An 18,224-nucleotide genomic window follows, 5' to 3' on the forward strand; every position below is an offset into this window, starting at 1 on the left:
CCTTTCCCTGAAACACAATGTCTGCCCTAGTCTGATGGGAAGCCCTCTCCCTTTCTTAATCAGTCTTCCATGATCGCCGAAAATAGCCTGTTGCAAGTCATTTGGATTTTAGAAATGACACAAGGGATGGGAAGAGTGATGTTTGGATCTTAAGACACAACCAATAACAGCTGCCTTATGTCTTAGAAACAGGGATGTCGAAGATGCATATTCAAAAGGTTGATCCAAGTGATTCTGTTTTGCCACAATGGATAGCGACTGGCTGGGTACAGACAATATGTGCAACTAAAAACCAGCCACTTTTATGGCTTAAGTGCAAGCAACATCATGACCTATCCATTTTCTACGTCCATCATGATGTTGCAGCCCTTAAAGGGCAGAGTTTGCACCATGATGTTGCTTTCATCATACTAGCGAAAGGGGCATGAAGTCCCTGGGCTTGAAGCACAGTTGTGAATTTATTTTGTTCTTATTTATATGATATTTATCCTGCCTTTCTTATTGTTTATAAATAATTCAAGATGGTGATAATACTCCTTCCTCTTCCTATTTTTCCCACAATACCTCCATGACGGGAGTTGGGCTGAGAAGGAGAGAGGGCTTGGCCCAAAATCACTCAATCAATGTTTCATCCCAAAGTGGGTCTAGAACTAATAGTCTCCTAACCACTAGTCCAAATTTACAACTGCCTGAAGATACAGAGCAATGGCTCCCCAACCTTTCTGCTTGGTGGACCAGCGGTGAGGGAGGGAGAGGAGTTGGTTTTGCATGCGCATACTACTTTGACAAAGGCAGCTTTGCACATATGTCGCTCTCGCCCACCACTTCTGTGGCCCGGTTCCAAATGGGCTGCAGCCCAGCCCAGGAGTTGTGGACCCTGCCCAAGACAGTACAAAAACTGTGTTTCCAATGCCACAGAGACAAGGTATGAGTTGGAAACCTGACTCTGGGATGTTCCCATTCCTAAGGCCTAATCAATCAGCGCATTGCCACCCCGTGAGTACCAAATAGAATTGCGGGTGCTGTCTTACTCTTCTCACTTACCGCGTGGAGAAGGAATGGGAAAGCTGCAGCAGTTCTTCCAGCAGAAAGGTTGGGGAAAACTGCATAAGAGGTAATCATGGGAAGGAGGAATTCAGCAATACAAGATCCAATTAGAGTTCCCTTAATGTAACTCCTCTTGCTTCTCCTCTGCATTCCATACCCAGGGCAGCAATTGCAAAGGCACCTTGAGCAGCCATTAACACATCCACTGGCAGTCATCATGGATTATTTCAAAGTGGATTAAGACTTAATTGAACAGCACTGACGTGCACAGTATGTGGCTATCTCTTTAACCATCAGCAGGTGGGAAATTACTTAACACTGCTGTAAGGAAGAGTGGTCAGAAGAAAGGGAAACCTGCATGATGCAGTAATCTAATTCCCCACTTTGCTATACAGCTATCCATTTTGCTAAGATGTGATTGGAGCTATATTCAGAATACATGACTAGAGGCTAGTAAAGGGAGACAAAAGACTCCCAGCTAGCACATATACCCATCAGTACAGATTTCAAAACATTTTTAAGCTAACAATAGATAATCTTTCAAGTTGGGATTGCTATTCATTTATTACAATTAAATTCCAACTCTTTGCTAAAGCAACAATACAGTCTCCCTTGAGTTTACAGAGCCAATCCTAATTCGAATCCTCAGGAAAATTACTGAAGGTGACTTCAGACATTTTGGGGGTATTGGACTGGATATTCCCTAAAAGAATGAAGGAAAGAAGCCTGCTGCAATCAGGAAACTGCTGGTTGTTTGTTTGTTTTTTTTGTTTCTAAGGTTGGGTCAATGTTCTGTGGTTAGTTGAAGACCTTCAGTTTTCTTATCTAAGTTTTCTTATCTAAGTTTTCTTTCTAGGATCAAACTGCATATTAGATGCAATTCTCTGATCCTAAAACCATATTGCGTGTATTAAAAAAGAATTGCTCTTTTGGATTCTACTACCTAGTGTATTTTTTTTACTATGTGTGTTAGGCAAGCATGCCTCATAAATTATACTAATACCTTGTGTACTGGAAAATCCCATGGTGCATCATTATATTAAAAATTGATATAAACGGGTTGAAAGGAATGGGGTGGGTATTGCAATGAATATTCCAAAAATGATGCATTGTAATTGTCGTTATCTTGGATATATTTTCTGTTGTGAAATGCTTGCCTTCAGATTGAGAACATGTTAAGATTTTAAGGTTTTATTGAGGACGTGCACAGTTTTTTTTTCTTTCCTAGACTGATTCACTATGATAAAATTCCCTTTTTATTATTAGGCAACTCAACAATGACAAAATGTAGTATTCCTGAAGGAAGGGGGAGAAATATTTGAATGCTGTCTAATCTATAACAAAGAAAATGCTCAAGCTTCCTTTACCAAAACCAAGGAAGAAACAGAAAATCCACCTCCTAATGTGTGTCCTGATATGTCCTTCCCAGTTGCATAAATGTCTACCCGATGATGATTCTGGCCCTCTCTATAAATCTTGTTCTGTCCACCCAAAGTGGTGCCCTCTCTGTCTTAGTTGATGGTGGAATACAAAAAGATTTCTTTTTTGAAGACCAAAACTGTAGGAAAAAAAATATTCTTTTGAAGATACACAGACCTCAAAGCTAAATTTTTGTCTAAATTAATCCTGAAATTTCTTGCTTTCAAATAAATAATCTGTGTTTCTGTTCCTTATTTCTGTCCTATAACTTGAACCTTGCCTCGGTGGAGTCCTTGGTGCTCTCTGTTGTTTGCTTGTAACTGTTTCATTACCTGACGAGGTAACATCATCAGTCTTAGTGAATGTAGGGTTTGCTCCTTGTGCATATATAGTAACTTTCCCTGTCAATTGGTGTACTTTGGGTGAACTATATGGTACTGCATGCTGGACCAGGTACATCTTCCATATTGTCTTCAAGGGTCATCCCATGTACAGCATGTTGCAGTGTTCCAAGCAGGAAGTGACTAAGGCATGAGTGACTCATCCATACATTTAATAACATATTCTAAATTCCCAGAAGACTTTTACAATGAAGATTGTACAACAGATCCCTCACTTACAGAGATATTCATTTCCTCCTGTCGCTATAGGGCCAGTGCCATCTTGGCTAATGTAAGTCAGGAATGGCAGAGACTGAGCATACGTTGTCCACCTTCTTGAGCTGCACATGTTGAAAAAAATATGTATTTGTTAACTTTACACAACTCTTTCCATCCTGCACGAATATGTAATATTTCTAAGCCAGGGAGTTCAGCTTAACAGTAGCTAGAATACAGCAGGGAAGACTGTGCAATCTTCTCCTTGCTTATTGTTTGCAGGCTGCTGAATTACAGTGTGATGAAAAACAAAGCTTTGGAACAGATGTTTAAGGTCCTTCTAACTTCAGCGTAACAAACATAATGACAGATCTAAATTACTTCCATGTTATATCTTGTAGTTTTTAGATGCAAGATGGAGGCTCAAAGGAAGTGCCAGGGGAGAGCTTGGCCATGGCCAAGTGAAGTAGTAGGAAATAGGAGAGAACAAGTTATGATTTGCAAACCTTGTTTTGTAACTATTTGCCTGCAAAAGAGATTCCATGGTGCTTTTATGAGGTAGGGAGAGTATTTGTCTGGCCTTCATAAAAATCAGTAGCAGCTGCTGTAGGGTAATGTCCCTCTTCTTTGCAAGAAATGTAGTTATTTTTGCTGTAAGGCATCTCTTTGCTGCAGTTATGACTTCCAGACATGACTTTTCTTGTACAAATATTCTCCCTGAATTCACCACTTTTTTCAATGAGGAGTCTCGTCTAGACCGTATGGTTTTCCTTTGTAACCTGTATTTCTTCACTGCCGCTTTCTCTTTTTTTTTCCTTACACCGAAAGTCTGTAAAGAAGAAAAAGATAGACTGGTTACAGGGTGAATTTGATAAGGAGTGCAACAAACTGTTTGTCCTAATCACCATCTGTGCTTTCCGGGGAAATCATTGTTGTATGTAGTGAGAAGATAAATGGATAAAAGAGAAAGGAGCCCATGGAGGATTTCCCTGTTTTTCTTTGTACTGGTGAAAGATGAAAGCAATTTCCCACAGGGATGCATTTTGGGAGCCATAGAAGCAATGGTCAATTTGATATAGTGGACATAAAAGGCTCAAGCTGTAAATATGTTTTAAAAATGAAGATTGTTGTCACTATAGTTGTAACTTTGACAATTCAAGTTCAGAATTTCCTATCAAAACTTGCACAGTTTCTTTAATAAGCCATAAGCTACAGTGTTAGAAAGTTCACTTTGGTTCTATTTTCAGTTTGTATAAGATGCACTGACTGTATGTATTGTACATTGTGAAGAGTAATGGATGTTCTTGATTTGTTTTCTGATTATATTTGATTGTTTGCGTGAGCCTAGAATGCACTGAAGCGTGGTATTGTCAGAAGAGTCACAAGAAAGATTCAAGGCTTCCTGGCTTTACTGCATTATAGCAGCTTACGCACTGTGTAGACTCATCATACTTATTTTTCTTTTTTTTTTAATCAGGTGAAAAATCTGATGGTGCATGGGCAGTTGGGGACCTGGTCTCCATGGCAGCCATGTGAACATTCAGATGGAGATAGTACAGGTTCCTGCATGTGCAGATCACGGTCGTGTAACAACCCTCAGCCCCGGTGTGGTGGACGTGACTGTGAAGGAGCCAGAATAGAGATTGCAAATTGCTCAAGGTACTTCAGAATGTTTGTGTCTCGAGTTCCCAGAAGGACGGAACTGTTCCTTTCACCAGATTGTGAATTTCCACTACATTACATCTTGATCCAACATGCTTATAGATCTTAAACCTGAGAAAGGCAGTCTACAAAAAACTATGGAAGGCCACTAAATATTTATTATAGCAAAGCCATAGAGTTGGTAGAATATTGGGAATTTGAACCTTTCCAGTAGATTGCATTAGAACACTGCCTCTGAACTAAATCTGCCTCTTGTGGAAATTAATCAGAACATTAAAAAATAAAAATTAGCCATCTCTGTTTTCCTGGTGTAATATCTGATCTTGTTACCAAGTGGCCTTTTTTTCATGTCACGTGAGTATATCCCAGTGTCTTTGCAATAGTTATTAAAAGTTTGTCTAATTGCACATTTAAGATGAGATACTACTCTGGAATAAATACAATACTTGATTGTGTTCTCCATCACCACTCTGGATCAGAATTTCCAATCTTACCTACTTAAAGGCAGCATTTTTAGTGGGTGAAGAATTTGGAGGAGGAAAAGGTGGTTTTAAAGGCTGTTCCAGATCCATGGTATAGTCATAGGGTGGGACAATTTACATATTACAACTGGCTTGTTAACATTGGATAATTTGGCCATTATACCATTGGTACTTCCAAATGGTTTCATGCAAATAAATGAGCTGCCATGTAAAAACAGGCCATTAAATTTAGCACTCTAAAAAAAACTATGTTTCAAGCTGTGCTATGTGAGATGCTAACATTGGGGCTCCTACAGCAAACTCTGGCTTCTCCATTGTGCTTGGCTGCAGAATTATTTTCTATACTATTTGGAACCAACATCATCCAAGATAGGGACATCTTCCATGGGAAAAATAATGACAAGGGAAAAGGTTAATGGACTCCATTAGGGCAGTAGTCCCATCCCAAATTAAACAATTATTATCCCAATACAAAAAGGCATTTTGATCTCGGCAAGGTGTACAAGATATATTGCTAAGAGGCATTGTGGTTATGTTGAGTTTAACCCACAACTGCATTGATTAATTTATATTGATTTACTCATAACTAGAGAGATTTAGTGGCTCAGTAGTTAAGTTTCTGAACCTTAGACTGTTGAAGTTCAAGGCCTGAATGCCGTAAACAGAATGAGCTCCCATCACTTGTCTCAGCGGCTCCCAACCTATCAATTTGAAAGCATGCAAATATAAGTAGAAAAATAGGTACCACATATTAGTATGCAGGAAAATAATAGCATTCCATGTTTCATCATACGCTCTGTGCTGTGGCATAATATGCTGGCTACATGGCCAGGAAAATGTCTCTGGACAACAATGGCTCTTTAGCTTAAGAAACTAAGATAAGCACCACCTCCTAAAGTCAATCACAACCTACCAGTTGAACCATCCTCTATCTTCCCAGTTCATTATTCCTCCCGTGTCACCAATGTTTCAGTTTCTTTTTCAGCAGGCTTTCTTCATTAAATCCAAGCCCTTCGAGATTTGATCCAGTTCCAGTGTCTTTGATAAAGAATATGGTATTAGCTCCCTTAACTGTATGAGTTCTAGCACTACCTCAGTATTAAAACAAAGGCAATGAGCTTATTTTTAAAAAACAGAAACATAAAAGACATTAAATTTGAAACTTGGAATATTAACTTTTAAAAATCTGGGGCTACCTCCTTGAGTGAGTAAAGGATATGGGTGATATACTGAAGAACGGTGTGAGGTTATTAATGAAAAAGAAAGACTGGTCATTTTTTTTTTCAGTATCACTGGTAAGGTGTTTTAGTACTGAAGCAGCAGTTTTGACACATCCCTTCTGTTGGGGTGGGTCACAGAGAATCAGATTTAATTCTGTGAAGTTACCTGAAACTGGGCACCCAAGCTATTCTTCTAGTATTATGTATTCCTAACATGTATATGTCATCAGCTGATCAAATGATACATTTTAGATATGAAGGCATGCATATCAATGTATAAATAAACACATAAATTGATGCATCTACAAGTGCATTTACATCTCTCTTCTAATGCCTGTGCACTCTTCAGGTAGTTATTGCTGAAAAATATGTTTAGTGTCATTACAGCAAGACAAATACACTTCATATGCTGCCTTGGGTGTCTTGGCAGTTTAACCTGTCACACTTGAAGGAGTTTAATTCATCTTTCTTTAGGATGCTATTCATACCTGTGACAAAATTAGCGAGCGAAGACGTGGAAAATTCCTTCACAATATGGACAGTTCTTGTGGAGAATGTTTCTACATATTTCAACCTAGATTAGTTCCTCTGCAGAATCTGTTCAGCCAGTTTTCTCTGACTGACATAAGAGCAGACTCAATTTGAATCTAGCTGGGAAGGAATGGTTTTCCATCTCTTTGCTAGAGAACATTAACATTTGGAATAAAATTACTAATGAAGGCAATTGAACTTTATTAGTTACTTAGATTCATAATACTCAAAGGTGTATTTCGTGCTTATAAAAATGATGTGATGGATAATTATTCTGATTAACCTGGTGCTGAAAGGATTTCTCAAAATCTCCCACTGAGTTTGTGACTCACCTGGGATATGAATATCTGTCTTCTCTTACTCCAGGATGACACATGATTAAAAAAATAAAAGATTGATTAGATCCTCCCTGTTTTTTAAATAATAATAATAATAATTATTATTATTATTATTATTATTATTATTATTATTATTATTATTATGCAGTTTATACAGCTGGTACAACTCCACCATGTGGAGCATTATTTTCTTTGCAAGAGACATAAGATATTTGGTGTAATAATTTAATTATTGCCAGCATTGTTATCAGTTAAATGTAGAATACCGTAAGATTAGTCTGTAGAAAATAGATGAAAAATGTACTTAATGTTAACATTTAGTAACTGTTAGGAAATATAACCATATGATCATCTTACATTCTTCGCAAGTCTACAATATTCCATTTTAACTGGGTTTGTATGCCATGTGATTCTTTCATCAGAATATTTAAAGGAGAGGTTTTACTAACAAAATCTAAGATTTCTATTGAAAATGTCCCTGTGATAATAAAAACCTTATTGAGAAGTGAATGTAAATCAAGTCTTTGTATTTTAAGATTGGAATCTTCAAAAAAAGAACTCTGAACATATAAAATTTTATATTCTGGCTGCTATTCCCAACATATGTCTGACAAATGGTTGAATTATTTACATATGATTATACTGACATGAGGACACAGAACTAGCTAATAGTTTTAAATTTTGTGTATGATTTTGATTTGTATATTGATGGTTTTGTTTGTGTTTTTCCTGTATCATTCTGGACATAGTAAACATCTATCCATTTTTTGTTCTGTTTTATCAATACATTTTTTGATGTACAATTTTTTCTTACTTGCTAAAAAAAAAGAGGATTCAGTTACAAGGGGAAAAAGTAATTTTCAAAAATTTATTGCCCTCCAATGAAAGAGAAATAAAATACCACTGATCAAAAGTCATGCTCCTTTCCAAGAGAGAATGAGAGAAAAAATTAGGGAAGTGTAGACAAAGTTCAAGTTTTAATTCTAATATTTCTGCTACAACAGATGAACTACTAGCTACTTTTTAGTTTCCAGGCTCTTCAGTTGCATCCATTTCCCACATAAACATTCAGGAATCCAAGAAAGAAAATAGCTTGTGAAAAAGACTTGAAAGCAAAGTTTTTAAAAATTGACCTCATTTTCCAAGGTAGAGAAAACAGGAATGTTGAGATGATAGAAGAACCGTATCTGGTTCTATTTTGTGATATTTTCTTAGATAGGACAAAAGTTTGTTCCTGAAATGTATTTCCTATTGGGATTAAGAAAACGACGTATCTGTGTGTAGAATAGGAAGTACAACCTGAATCTTTCTCAGAAAAATCATTGCAAGTATTGGAGTGAATTTTCACTTCACTGGCTGGGCCTTAATATTAACACATGTTATGGAGAATCTACTGCCTTTTTAAAAACTTTATTGAAAAATCACACTTGCAAAGAGTATTTGAACAATTCAAGTGTACATATATTCTGTTTGTATAAATGTTAACCCACCATTCATAAGCATATATAGAATGTAAAAATTACTTAAAGGAAAACATTAATAGAAACTTCAGTAAGATAAAGCAATGGTAGCAAAAAAAAACCCAAAAACAGAACGTATAATTTATATTTAACCGTGGTTTGCTATTTTAACCGATAAAAGTCCTTACAGATATTATCTGAATCTTTTAAAATATCCATTAAAAATATGTGTAAACTAATGCCCACTGTTCTTCTGTATGGAGTGTTAAGATTCTGAAATAATAATTTTCTGGTTTTTAGATAGCAATTTTTTATAGTTTTTATCATTAGCTTTTAAAAAGTTCATAACTGAATCTAGCTATTCAAATGGATATACATATTGCAGAATCACTTTTTATTAAGCTTTGTTAACTAAAACAAGTAATTGGTGAGAAATCAAACTTCCAAGGCCAGACTAACTTCCTCCCCTTTCAACCTTGTTCTCCAGCTTCTTTTTTGCAATACCATAAAATGTTGTCACAAAGTTCACAAACATGAAAAATTACAGCAAGAGTATAAATTTATGAACTATGAGGAATGTATGAGGAATTGGGTTTATACAATCTAAACTTATTTGTGTTATAATTTACTTAGGCATAAATCTGCTCACAATGAAATTACTACTTTTGAATTATCCTAATAATTATAAATTTTGTAGTTGGGGGTATTTAATTCTATTAATAGGTTTTTTACTAAGCCTAGTCAGCTCTGCACACCTGCTGGTACCTCATAGCCAGTGGGGTTGGATTTGTCATAAGACTGAACAAAAACATTAACCCGGCTGCCATGTTTTATCTCTCCTCCTTTCTCCTCCTTCTGTCAGGAATGGAGCTTGGACCCCATGGTCGTCCTGGGCCCCCTGCAGCACTTCCTGTGGGATTGGCTTTCAGGTCCGTCAGAGGTCATGCAGCAACCCTGCTCCGCGATACGGAGGCAGGGTCTGTGTCGGACAAAGCAGAGAGGAGCGGTGAGAGATGTTCCCCATCCCTAAACTTCTGTCAGTTTAAACCACAGCTCTGTGTTTTCTTTGGAAAGAGGTGGACACCATGTGGCACAATACCTTTCACAGATGCTTTTTCCAGTCTAAACCTGCCCATTTGTGGTGATAATGCTCAGAAGCCTCCGACCCTTGGTCCCTACCAAGGAGACTGGGGAGGTGGCAAATGTCAATAGGATTATCCCAGCGCCCTTATTTAGCACCTCTTTTTTATTTTTACTTCTTAAGGACTAATAGAAATTACATTGTTTTCCCAAGCCTTTTCTGAATGATTTTAACAATTGTCCTTTACTTGTTGTTAATTGTTTTCAATCATTTCATTTGTTTTATGTGATTTAAGTTTTACTGTGTTTTTTTTAAATTGATCTTTTTATTATTTTGTTCCTAGATTGTAATCTGTCTTGCAGAACTCAGGGTGGAAATAAAGGCTAGAAATGTACAAAACTTTAGACTTATGATTAATTAAAATCAAACTCATGCTGGAAAGCATATGCATCACTGTTAAGTTGTCAACATTGCTGATTCTGGAAGGCAACGTCTATATTTGATTCCATTCTGGCATAATATACCTTTGAACAGAGCCTAGTAGTCTCATTCTAAGGCCACTTCATGCTTAAGCAAGAGGGATATTTCTCTCCAGTAATAAATTAAGGTTGCCAGTAGAAAGAGAAATGTGTGAGGAATGGCTTATAAATGTTGTCAATAGAGGCATTGGCACTGGAATACTCTCTTAAAATTGTCCCCTATCTCAAATCCTCCAGAACCTCACTTTCCAAAATGCCCAGCCTATTAAGGATTCAACATGCTCACGCATTATAGGATGTAAAAGGAGGAATGGATCTTGGAAATGAATAGATTAACACAGTTGGAAGAGATCTTGGAGTCTTTTAGTGCAACACCCTGCTCAAGCAGGAAATCCTATATCATTTCAGACAAATGGTAGTCCAATCTCTTCTTTAAAACCTCCAGTGTTGGAGGCACCCACAACTTATAGCTTATTGGAGGTAGGCCTGGCTGACCCAAAGTCTGACCAAGGGAATTCTTAGGAGAAACTAATATTATAATATGGTATTGTATTACACAGCCTTAGTGGCTTCCAGTAATAATTACACAAAAAGATAACACCTGGGAGTGGCCATAAAAACAGCCACTGATTTACAGAAAGATACATTGCCTGCATTGCATGTTCAGGAAGCTGTTTTTAAGTGCACGCTGTCACTACCCCATCATTCTGGACTTGTTTATGAATTAACTTGACTAATGAAAATAATGGGTTTTTTGTTTGTTTCACCGATTTACTTGAACTTAGTGATCTATTTCTATTAAGGAACTCACTAATTAAATTGAATTAGAATGTATTATTTTGAAACAATCAAAAACATTGGTGTAATAATGGACACTGTTGTTTGCCCCAGTTGAATATTACTGGAGGAGTTTTTTTACATTTTAAGGGGGAAATAATTTTGACAATAACTTTTTCATAGCTTGTGTAAAATGTATTTTTGTATAACTAAAGAAGCAGAAAAAAGAAATTGGGTATATATATGTGGTTTCAGATTATTTTTTGGATATATAGGAAGGCAGAATAAAATTATGGTCCTCTGGAAATAATCCCTGTTCATGTAGAGGTAGATACACTGAATTAAAGAATAAAAACTTCATTGGAAATAAATCTTAGTTAACAATGTCAAGTTTATCTCTGAATAAAAATGTTATTTTATAGTAGGTTCAAAAGTTAATGACAGGCTTGAGTTCAATTATACCCAATATATTGCTTTCTAAGCAATATTAAAAGATAGCTTTCTTCTAGTATTGTAGCTCAGTTGCTATTTATGCCAATTTAATTCCAAAAAGCTGGTATTCTACATTCAGTACAAATTCCTTAAGAGTTTAATATTAAGCTAATTTGCAGCTCTGGCAATAAACATTAGTAAAATGTTAATGAAGATTCTCAGTCAGCCAGGTAAAGCCATGGCAAGTGGATTTCTTTATTTGTTGGTTTGAAATGTGTCACTGGACCACAGATTGAGAACTACTGTTCTACTTTATATACAGGCAATGAATGAATAAAAATGGTATAGTAATGAAATGTATTTTCAGTTTTTTATGATGTATATGTACATCTAATTTCTAATATCTGGAAAGCTTGACCTGGCAACCAATAATGTTGTATCTAGCATGTTATACCAACATTGTTTCAATTTACAATTAAATAATCATAATTGTTACATTAACATAGAATCAAAGCAAAATCGAAAATGATCTAAATCAATACAAGCCCCACTACTGAAATATACTCTGAGCTTCACCTATTTTAAAACTTGATATTATCAAGAGAGTTGCATTTTGATTAAGGAAATCATCTTTTATTCCAGTTCAATCAGATTAGCCAAAATTAGTTGAAGATTTACTGATTCCAGTGGTTTAAACATGTTAGCCTATGTGTCCCGTATCTTTTTGTGCTGTTGCACTTGTACTCAGACTAAGATTAGCGATTTGGGCTGAGATTTTGTCTTCTTGATGGTATAAGTAGATCTGAGGAACCATTTCCAATTTTTCCTTGTGCTTGGGGAGGCATAGAACACTGATTGTGTCTTCTTCCATTTCCCTTCCCATTTTTATTTGCATTCAGATTCTGCAATGAGAACAGTCCGTGCCCATTGCCAATCTTCTGGTCTTCGTGGGGCCCTTGGAATAAATGTAGTGCAAACTGTGGTGGAGGCATGCACTCCAGGCAGAGATCCTGTGAAAATGGAAACTCTTGCCCAGGCTGTGCTGTGGTATGTTTTCTAATTTAAAATATTGATATTGCTTTGTCGGATTATTTTGCCTCTCTTCAAGATTCTCATAACAGCTTCATCATCTGAGACTTGCTACAGGAGAAAAAGAAAAGAAAAAAAACATGTGTCTCAAGAACAAAACAATGCTGGTCACCAGTTTCTGTTTTCAGAGAGAATTTAGCACCTCTCAACTTCTAAAATCAACAGTAGTTTTAATTAATTTTTAAATTCAAAATTAGTCTGAAACAAGTCTTACATCTTATCACAACATAGAGCTAATAAACAACATTTCCTGGATATATCTTGTTATCTTGACTGTCCTGCAAACAATCACTCAAAAGGTACCGTTACTGCAGTCCAGAATTTTTCTCCTATTAGATATGATGAAAATAATGGAGAGTGGAGGATTGACCTGCTCAAGTGTTTTGTCTTGTTCCACCTAGACAGTCAATTCAAGCCTACCTACATTTTTCAAGAGAAGATGCCATCCCAAATCAGAAACTTGATTTAAAGAATAAGGGGCTCTCCTAAGAAATAATATGTGATTGGATGCAAACCGCAGTAAATGGATTCTTGAGATACAGGGTGCTTCTGCTGCTCTGAAGGAGACAGTGGTGTGTCATTTCTTTAATGGTTCTAGATAATTTTTCATTCAATCTTTCAGATTAACAGAGTTGGAAGGGACCTTGTAGGTCATCTAGTCCAACCTCCCGCCCAAGCAGGAGACGCTATACCATTTCTGATAAATGGCAGGCCAATCTCTTCTTTCTCAGGAAGGTTATTGAGAAATTCCAGAGTGCCCCAAAGTAACAAATTATCTGGACCCATTGCAATTGGGTTTCAGGAGGCAGCAAAAAACAGAGACACACTTGATCACACTGGCTGATGATTCCCTGTACAGCCAGGATGGAAATGGTGAAACTGTCTTGATCCTTTTTGACCTATCAGCAGCTTTTGATATCATTGATAATGGTATCTTTCTAGACCAGCTAGGAATCTAGGAATGGAAGGCCTGGTGTTGCAGTGGTTCTCCTTTCTCCTTAGTCTTTTCCAGTCAATGTTTTCAGGTGGGGAGAGATCCAGTCTGAAGCTTCTGGTTCAGGGTGCTTCAGGACTTGGCATTTCTTCAATAACATCATAGTGTATTCACAGAAACAGACACCATTACTGATATTGTTGATATTTTGGCTACTATTTTCTGATTCTATTCTTCAAAAGTCCCCTTCGGTATTTTCATTGTCATTACATTTTACATCTTTCCTCCTTAGTTCCTTCTAGTGTCTAGTTTTTGAACTCATTAATTTCTGTAAGTTATGTTTTGTAAAAATCAAAACAAGATCTACTTCTCATGGGAAGCTGTTTATACTTTTTAATTAACTCCAAAACTTTATTATATAAATTTTAATATTCAAATTTTATCTGGATCCTTAGACCATTTGTAACTTTCTAGAATAAAAGTGCATTTAGCTTTTTGCTATTTATTTCAGATTAAATTCTTAACATTATGATTAATATTTCTTTTGTTCAGAATTAAAAGCAGACTCACAAGGCCTTTACAAACTTGCCATCTCGAAGGTCTTTTGAAGTAGTTAATGAGCAATTTCCAAAAATTATCAGAAGGTGAGGTGTGCAAAGTTAGTTTCCTTTAAAAATATCTACCATGGTTCTGAGCAATATGTCTAGGCCTATTCCATTCAAATACATAGAAAATCATTATTCTGTAGTCTCATTATGGGGAGAAGCCATTCAAAACACACATGGGTAATCTTCCATCTTCTCTTTATCCAGAGGGATTCCAAAGAACCGATTCCTTGGATTTTGCGATGATCATCGCTTCACTTTGCCATATGTTCCTCAGAAATCCGAATAGGGTTGCACTTCACCATTCAGAACTGGTGCACAATTCAGGAATTCTCTTGGATCCACAGCTCCTGCCCAATTAGGAACTGAACTAGTTTTAATAGCGCTAAGGCCCAGAGTCTTCTTTGACTTGGGATAATTATATAAATTAAAATAATAAATAAATAAAACATAGCAATACATTCCTTCCCTCAACTGGGAATCTCTGTGTTACTCCAAAACATGTTGTGTTTTTGTGCTAATATTTGGCCTATTAAATATGGCAATTAATGAAGCTTTATAGCAGAGCTTTTGATGATTATGAGATGTTGGAGATATAACAGTTATGGGCTGGAGAGTGTCAATTTTAAATGGAACTATATAAATTAGTTACTGGGGTTAATATGGATATCTCAGTTTTCAGTGGATTTTTTTGCCATAGGACATGTTTGAGAAGAACTTATTTTACAACGTAGAAAGAATTTAGCACTTTTTCCAACTTCTCCCCAGGATATTTCATATTCACAAGCAATGTCTAGCATAATAAGGAATGTTCTGCTAGTTTTTAACAAGTCTGAGATTCAACTATGTTTCTATGTTACCTACAGTTAATTTGAAACTCTGGTCTTATTGAGGGCCAAAAGCTAAATAGGTAACCTCTACAGCAGGGATGTCAAACTCATTGTCGTTACGTGACGTATCATGACTTTTTTCCCCTTTGCTAAAGCGGGGGTAGGCATGGCCAGTGCATGATGCATCTGACCCATTGGCTGTGAGTTTGACACCCCTGCTCTAGAAGGAGTGTGATGCAGAATAATATTAGACTGCTGTATTTTTCTAATTCATTTATCAGAATAACAGAGTTGATAGGCTTGGGCGGAGGGTTGGACTAGATGACCTATAAGGTCCCTTCCAACTCTGATTATCTGTTATTGCCTTGGAGTCTTCTAGTCTAACCCTCTGCTCAAACAGGAGACACTGTACCATTCAGACAAATATTTGTCCGATCTCTTCTTAAAAACTTCCAGTGTTGGAGCATTCACAACCTCTGGAGGCAAGTTGTTCCACTGATTAATTGTTCTAACTGTCAGGAAATTTCTCCATAGTTCTAAGTTGCTTCTCTCCTTGATTAGTTTAAATTCATTGCTTCTTGTCATTTGTTCATTTGTTTTTATCTTGTGAGTAGAAACTGTTTACAGGAATAAACACAACACAATTGCTTCTCCTATTCCTCTCTAAGACTCTATCTTTCGATGGGAAGCTTGCCATTGATATTTTTATCCGAAGAATATTTTTTGAAAGCATTAACACAGAATAGCATTCAATCATGAGAATCTGTTTGTGAAGTGACACCCCCCAATGTTTTACCACCTTAGTGAATGCTAGGACTTGTCCATAAAATTTGTGCATTTATGCCTAAACAATGTATATTATTCAGCTGTGGTCTGTCACCTCAGTATTATATCCTATTAATTGAAGCACTGGGAGCAATAAGATAACTTGTTGTATATGATTTCTGAGCGTTATTTCTGCCTCAACGATTTCTGTATTTTTAATCAAATATTGCTCCTTTATGACTCCTTAAATTGTGGAAGTTTCCTAGGGTAGTGGTAAACTTGTAATTTCCTCAACCAAATGTTGAAAACTCTGGTTTGATCTTCCCCTTTTTTTCCCTTCTCTTGCTTTCTACAGGAGTACAAAACCTGCAGCCCGGAGGCCTGCCCAGAAGTGCGGAGAAGCACACCCTGGACCCCTTGGACCCCTACCAATATTACTCAAAGTGGGGCCCGCCAAGAGCAGCGCTTCCGTTACACCTGTCGTGCTCAGCTGGCTGACCCCCATGACCTACAGTTTGGCAGAAAGAAGACGGAGAGTCGGTTTTGTCCCAATGATGGCTCCGCCGTTTGCGACACAGATTGTATGTCTTGCCAGAAGGCAGACCACTTGAATCTCCTTGTTTCAGATAGCGGAAGCCTGGGTGGATGAGCCAGAGGGTTGGATAAGCACCAGTCTAGGCTGCTAGTAGAAGAGTGGATCAAAGCCAGCTGGTAGAGATGATGAATTCTGGGAAATTAGAGTACATGAAACTCACAGGATGCAGTGGGAGCTTCTTAATTTCTATGTTTATAAAAGTGCCCATCTCAAAATTCTCCAGGAGCATAAGAGTTACTCTTACTAAGTAGAATCACTCCCGGTGCATAAGTTGATTGGCTGATTAATCATCCCAGCTGCTATTTGCACTTACTTATTTTGTGAGTGAGTGTTTTATTGTTTTAATGTGTTTTTTTTAATTGTTTGGCTTTATAATTTTAGAATAGTAAGTTGCCCAGAGTCACTTGTAGGGTTGGGCAACTATAGACATTGAATGAAATAATGAATGAATGATGCTACATCATATATCCCAGAAGAAACTGTGGCAGTGAATCTGGCACTCTGATTACATGCAGATGTATTGTAATCAGAATCATCTATAGTAATGGGCCTCCACCAATCTTTTTTGGCACCAGAGACCAGTTCCTGGACTGCAGGTTTTCTGCAAAGTGAGCGGGGGAACATGGGGAGTTGCACTGCCTGGATCCCACAAGTACATGGGTGGGGTTTCACTCACTTGCGCAGACTGGTTCCTTGTGAGCCATGAACCAGTGCCAGACCATGGCCTGGGGATTGGGGACCCCTGATTTAGAGTATGAAGTGACTAGATGAAATCTTTTTGTTTGTCTACTTACCAAACTTCCATTCTTTTTTTTTTTTGCTCATTTGATGAGCAGGGCCTATATTTGCAATAGTGTGCTAATTTGCAGGTTTGACACGTTTTTAAAAGGAAGAGGTTTCATTTTATGAGAATGGCCATGAGCAACATTTATGAATTTATATCTGATTGGGATTTCTTTGTCACTTAGATGACAAAGCATCTATTAATTCTCCTAATATATTTTGCAGAAGCATTCACATGGGTTAGTAAACTGCATCCTTGAGGTCTCCTATTTATTTATTTATTTATTAAGTCATTTGCGAATAGATAGTCTTTGTTGACAGCAACTGACCAAAAAAACATTTCAAGATCATGATGAAAAACTCAATTAAGAAATCAGCTTGGTTGTGGAAAAGGCAATTTCCATGCTAGGAATCAGGAGGGAGACACATAACATTTTAGGTATCGGTATCTTATATACTCAGTAGAATATATTTTGCACAGTTTTGGTTGCTGTATCTCAAAATGATACTATATTGCTGAAAGAACTAGAAATGATCCCAAAGGAGCCATATGGCTGAGACAACTCCATTATAAGGAAATTTGCAGCTTTTAATTTAGGAGATGAGGGAAGAATAATGAGAGAATTATTAGCGATTACTTTTATAATGCTAAAACCTGTTTGAAAGATGAAGAGGATTTGTTTAAAAGGGGGTTGGACTGGATGACCTACAAGGTCCCTTCCAATGCTGTTATTCTGTATGTTAAATATTGTATAACTAAGGTAGGTATAATTATGTTGCCACAATATTGTAGCATTGGTTTGTTTTCTGTTTGTTCCCCTCATTTCTGCTGGCTGAGTATTTTGGGAACAGGATGGTAGATGAGATAGTCATGTATCTTTTCCACCAAAACTCTTAAATTTCGTCCTAGTTTTCCCCAGAGGTAATAATGCCATCTTTTTTTATGATGTCTTCATTAATGTGAAGAATGGAATACCTTTATTATCATTTTGTGCTATCAAAGCATAAAAATGTAGATGAGATCCTTTCTCTGGTGCTTACTCAGCACCAGACATTGGCAGAAAATCAGAACTAAAACGCTCCTTGCCTTGTGAGTAAA

At 36.9% G+C, this 18,224-nt stretch overlaps 1 protein-coding gene across 5 annotated transcripts in view; it reads left to right on the top strand.

The window, feature by feature from the left end:
* Positions 1 to 18,224, top strand: part of SEMA5B (semaphorin 5B) — a 601,210-nt gene that overhangs the window by 426,047 nt on the left and 156,939 nt on the right. For all 5 annotated transcript variants that reach the window (XR_015740811.1, XM_087920416.1, XM_087920414.1 and 2 more), the window contains exons 14-17: positions 4,540 to 4,721; positions 9,618 to 9,761; positions 12,424 to 12,571; positions 16,103 to 16,328. Coding sequence is in view for 4 of the 5 variants with exons in the window: in XM_087920416.1 (XP_087776542.1) it covers positions 4,540 to 4,721; positions 9,618 to 9,761; positions 12,424 to 12,571; positions 16,103 to 16,328 (700 nt within the window). In the remaining variant the exon portion in view is untranslated. The remainder of the gene's footprint in view (positions 1 to 4,539; positions 4,722 to 9,617; positions 9,762 to 12,423; positions 12,572 to 16,102; positions 16,329 to 18,224) is intronic.

This window comes from Pseudonaja textilis, chromosome 1, assembly GCF_049901715.1.
Source record: "Pseudonaja textilis isolate UNSWEBS1 chromosome 1, rPseTex1.2, whole genome shotgun sequence".
NCBI lineage: Eukaryota > Metazoa > Chordata > Lepidosauria > Squamata > Elapidae > Pseudonaja > Pseudonaja textilis.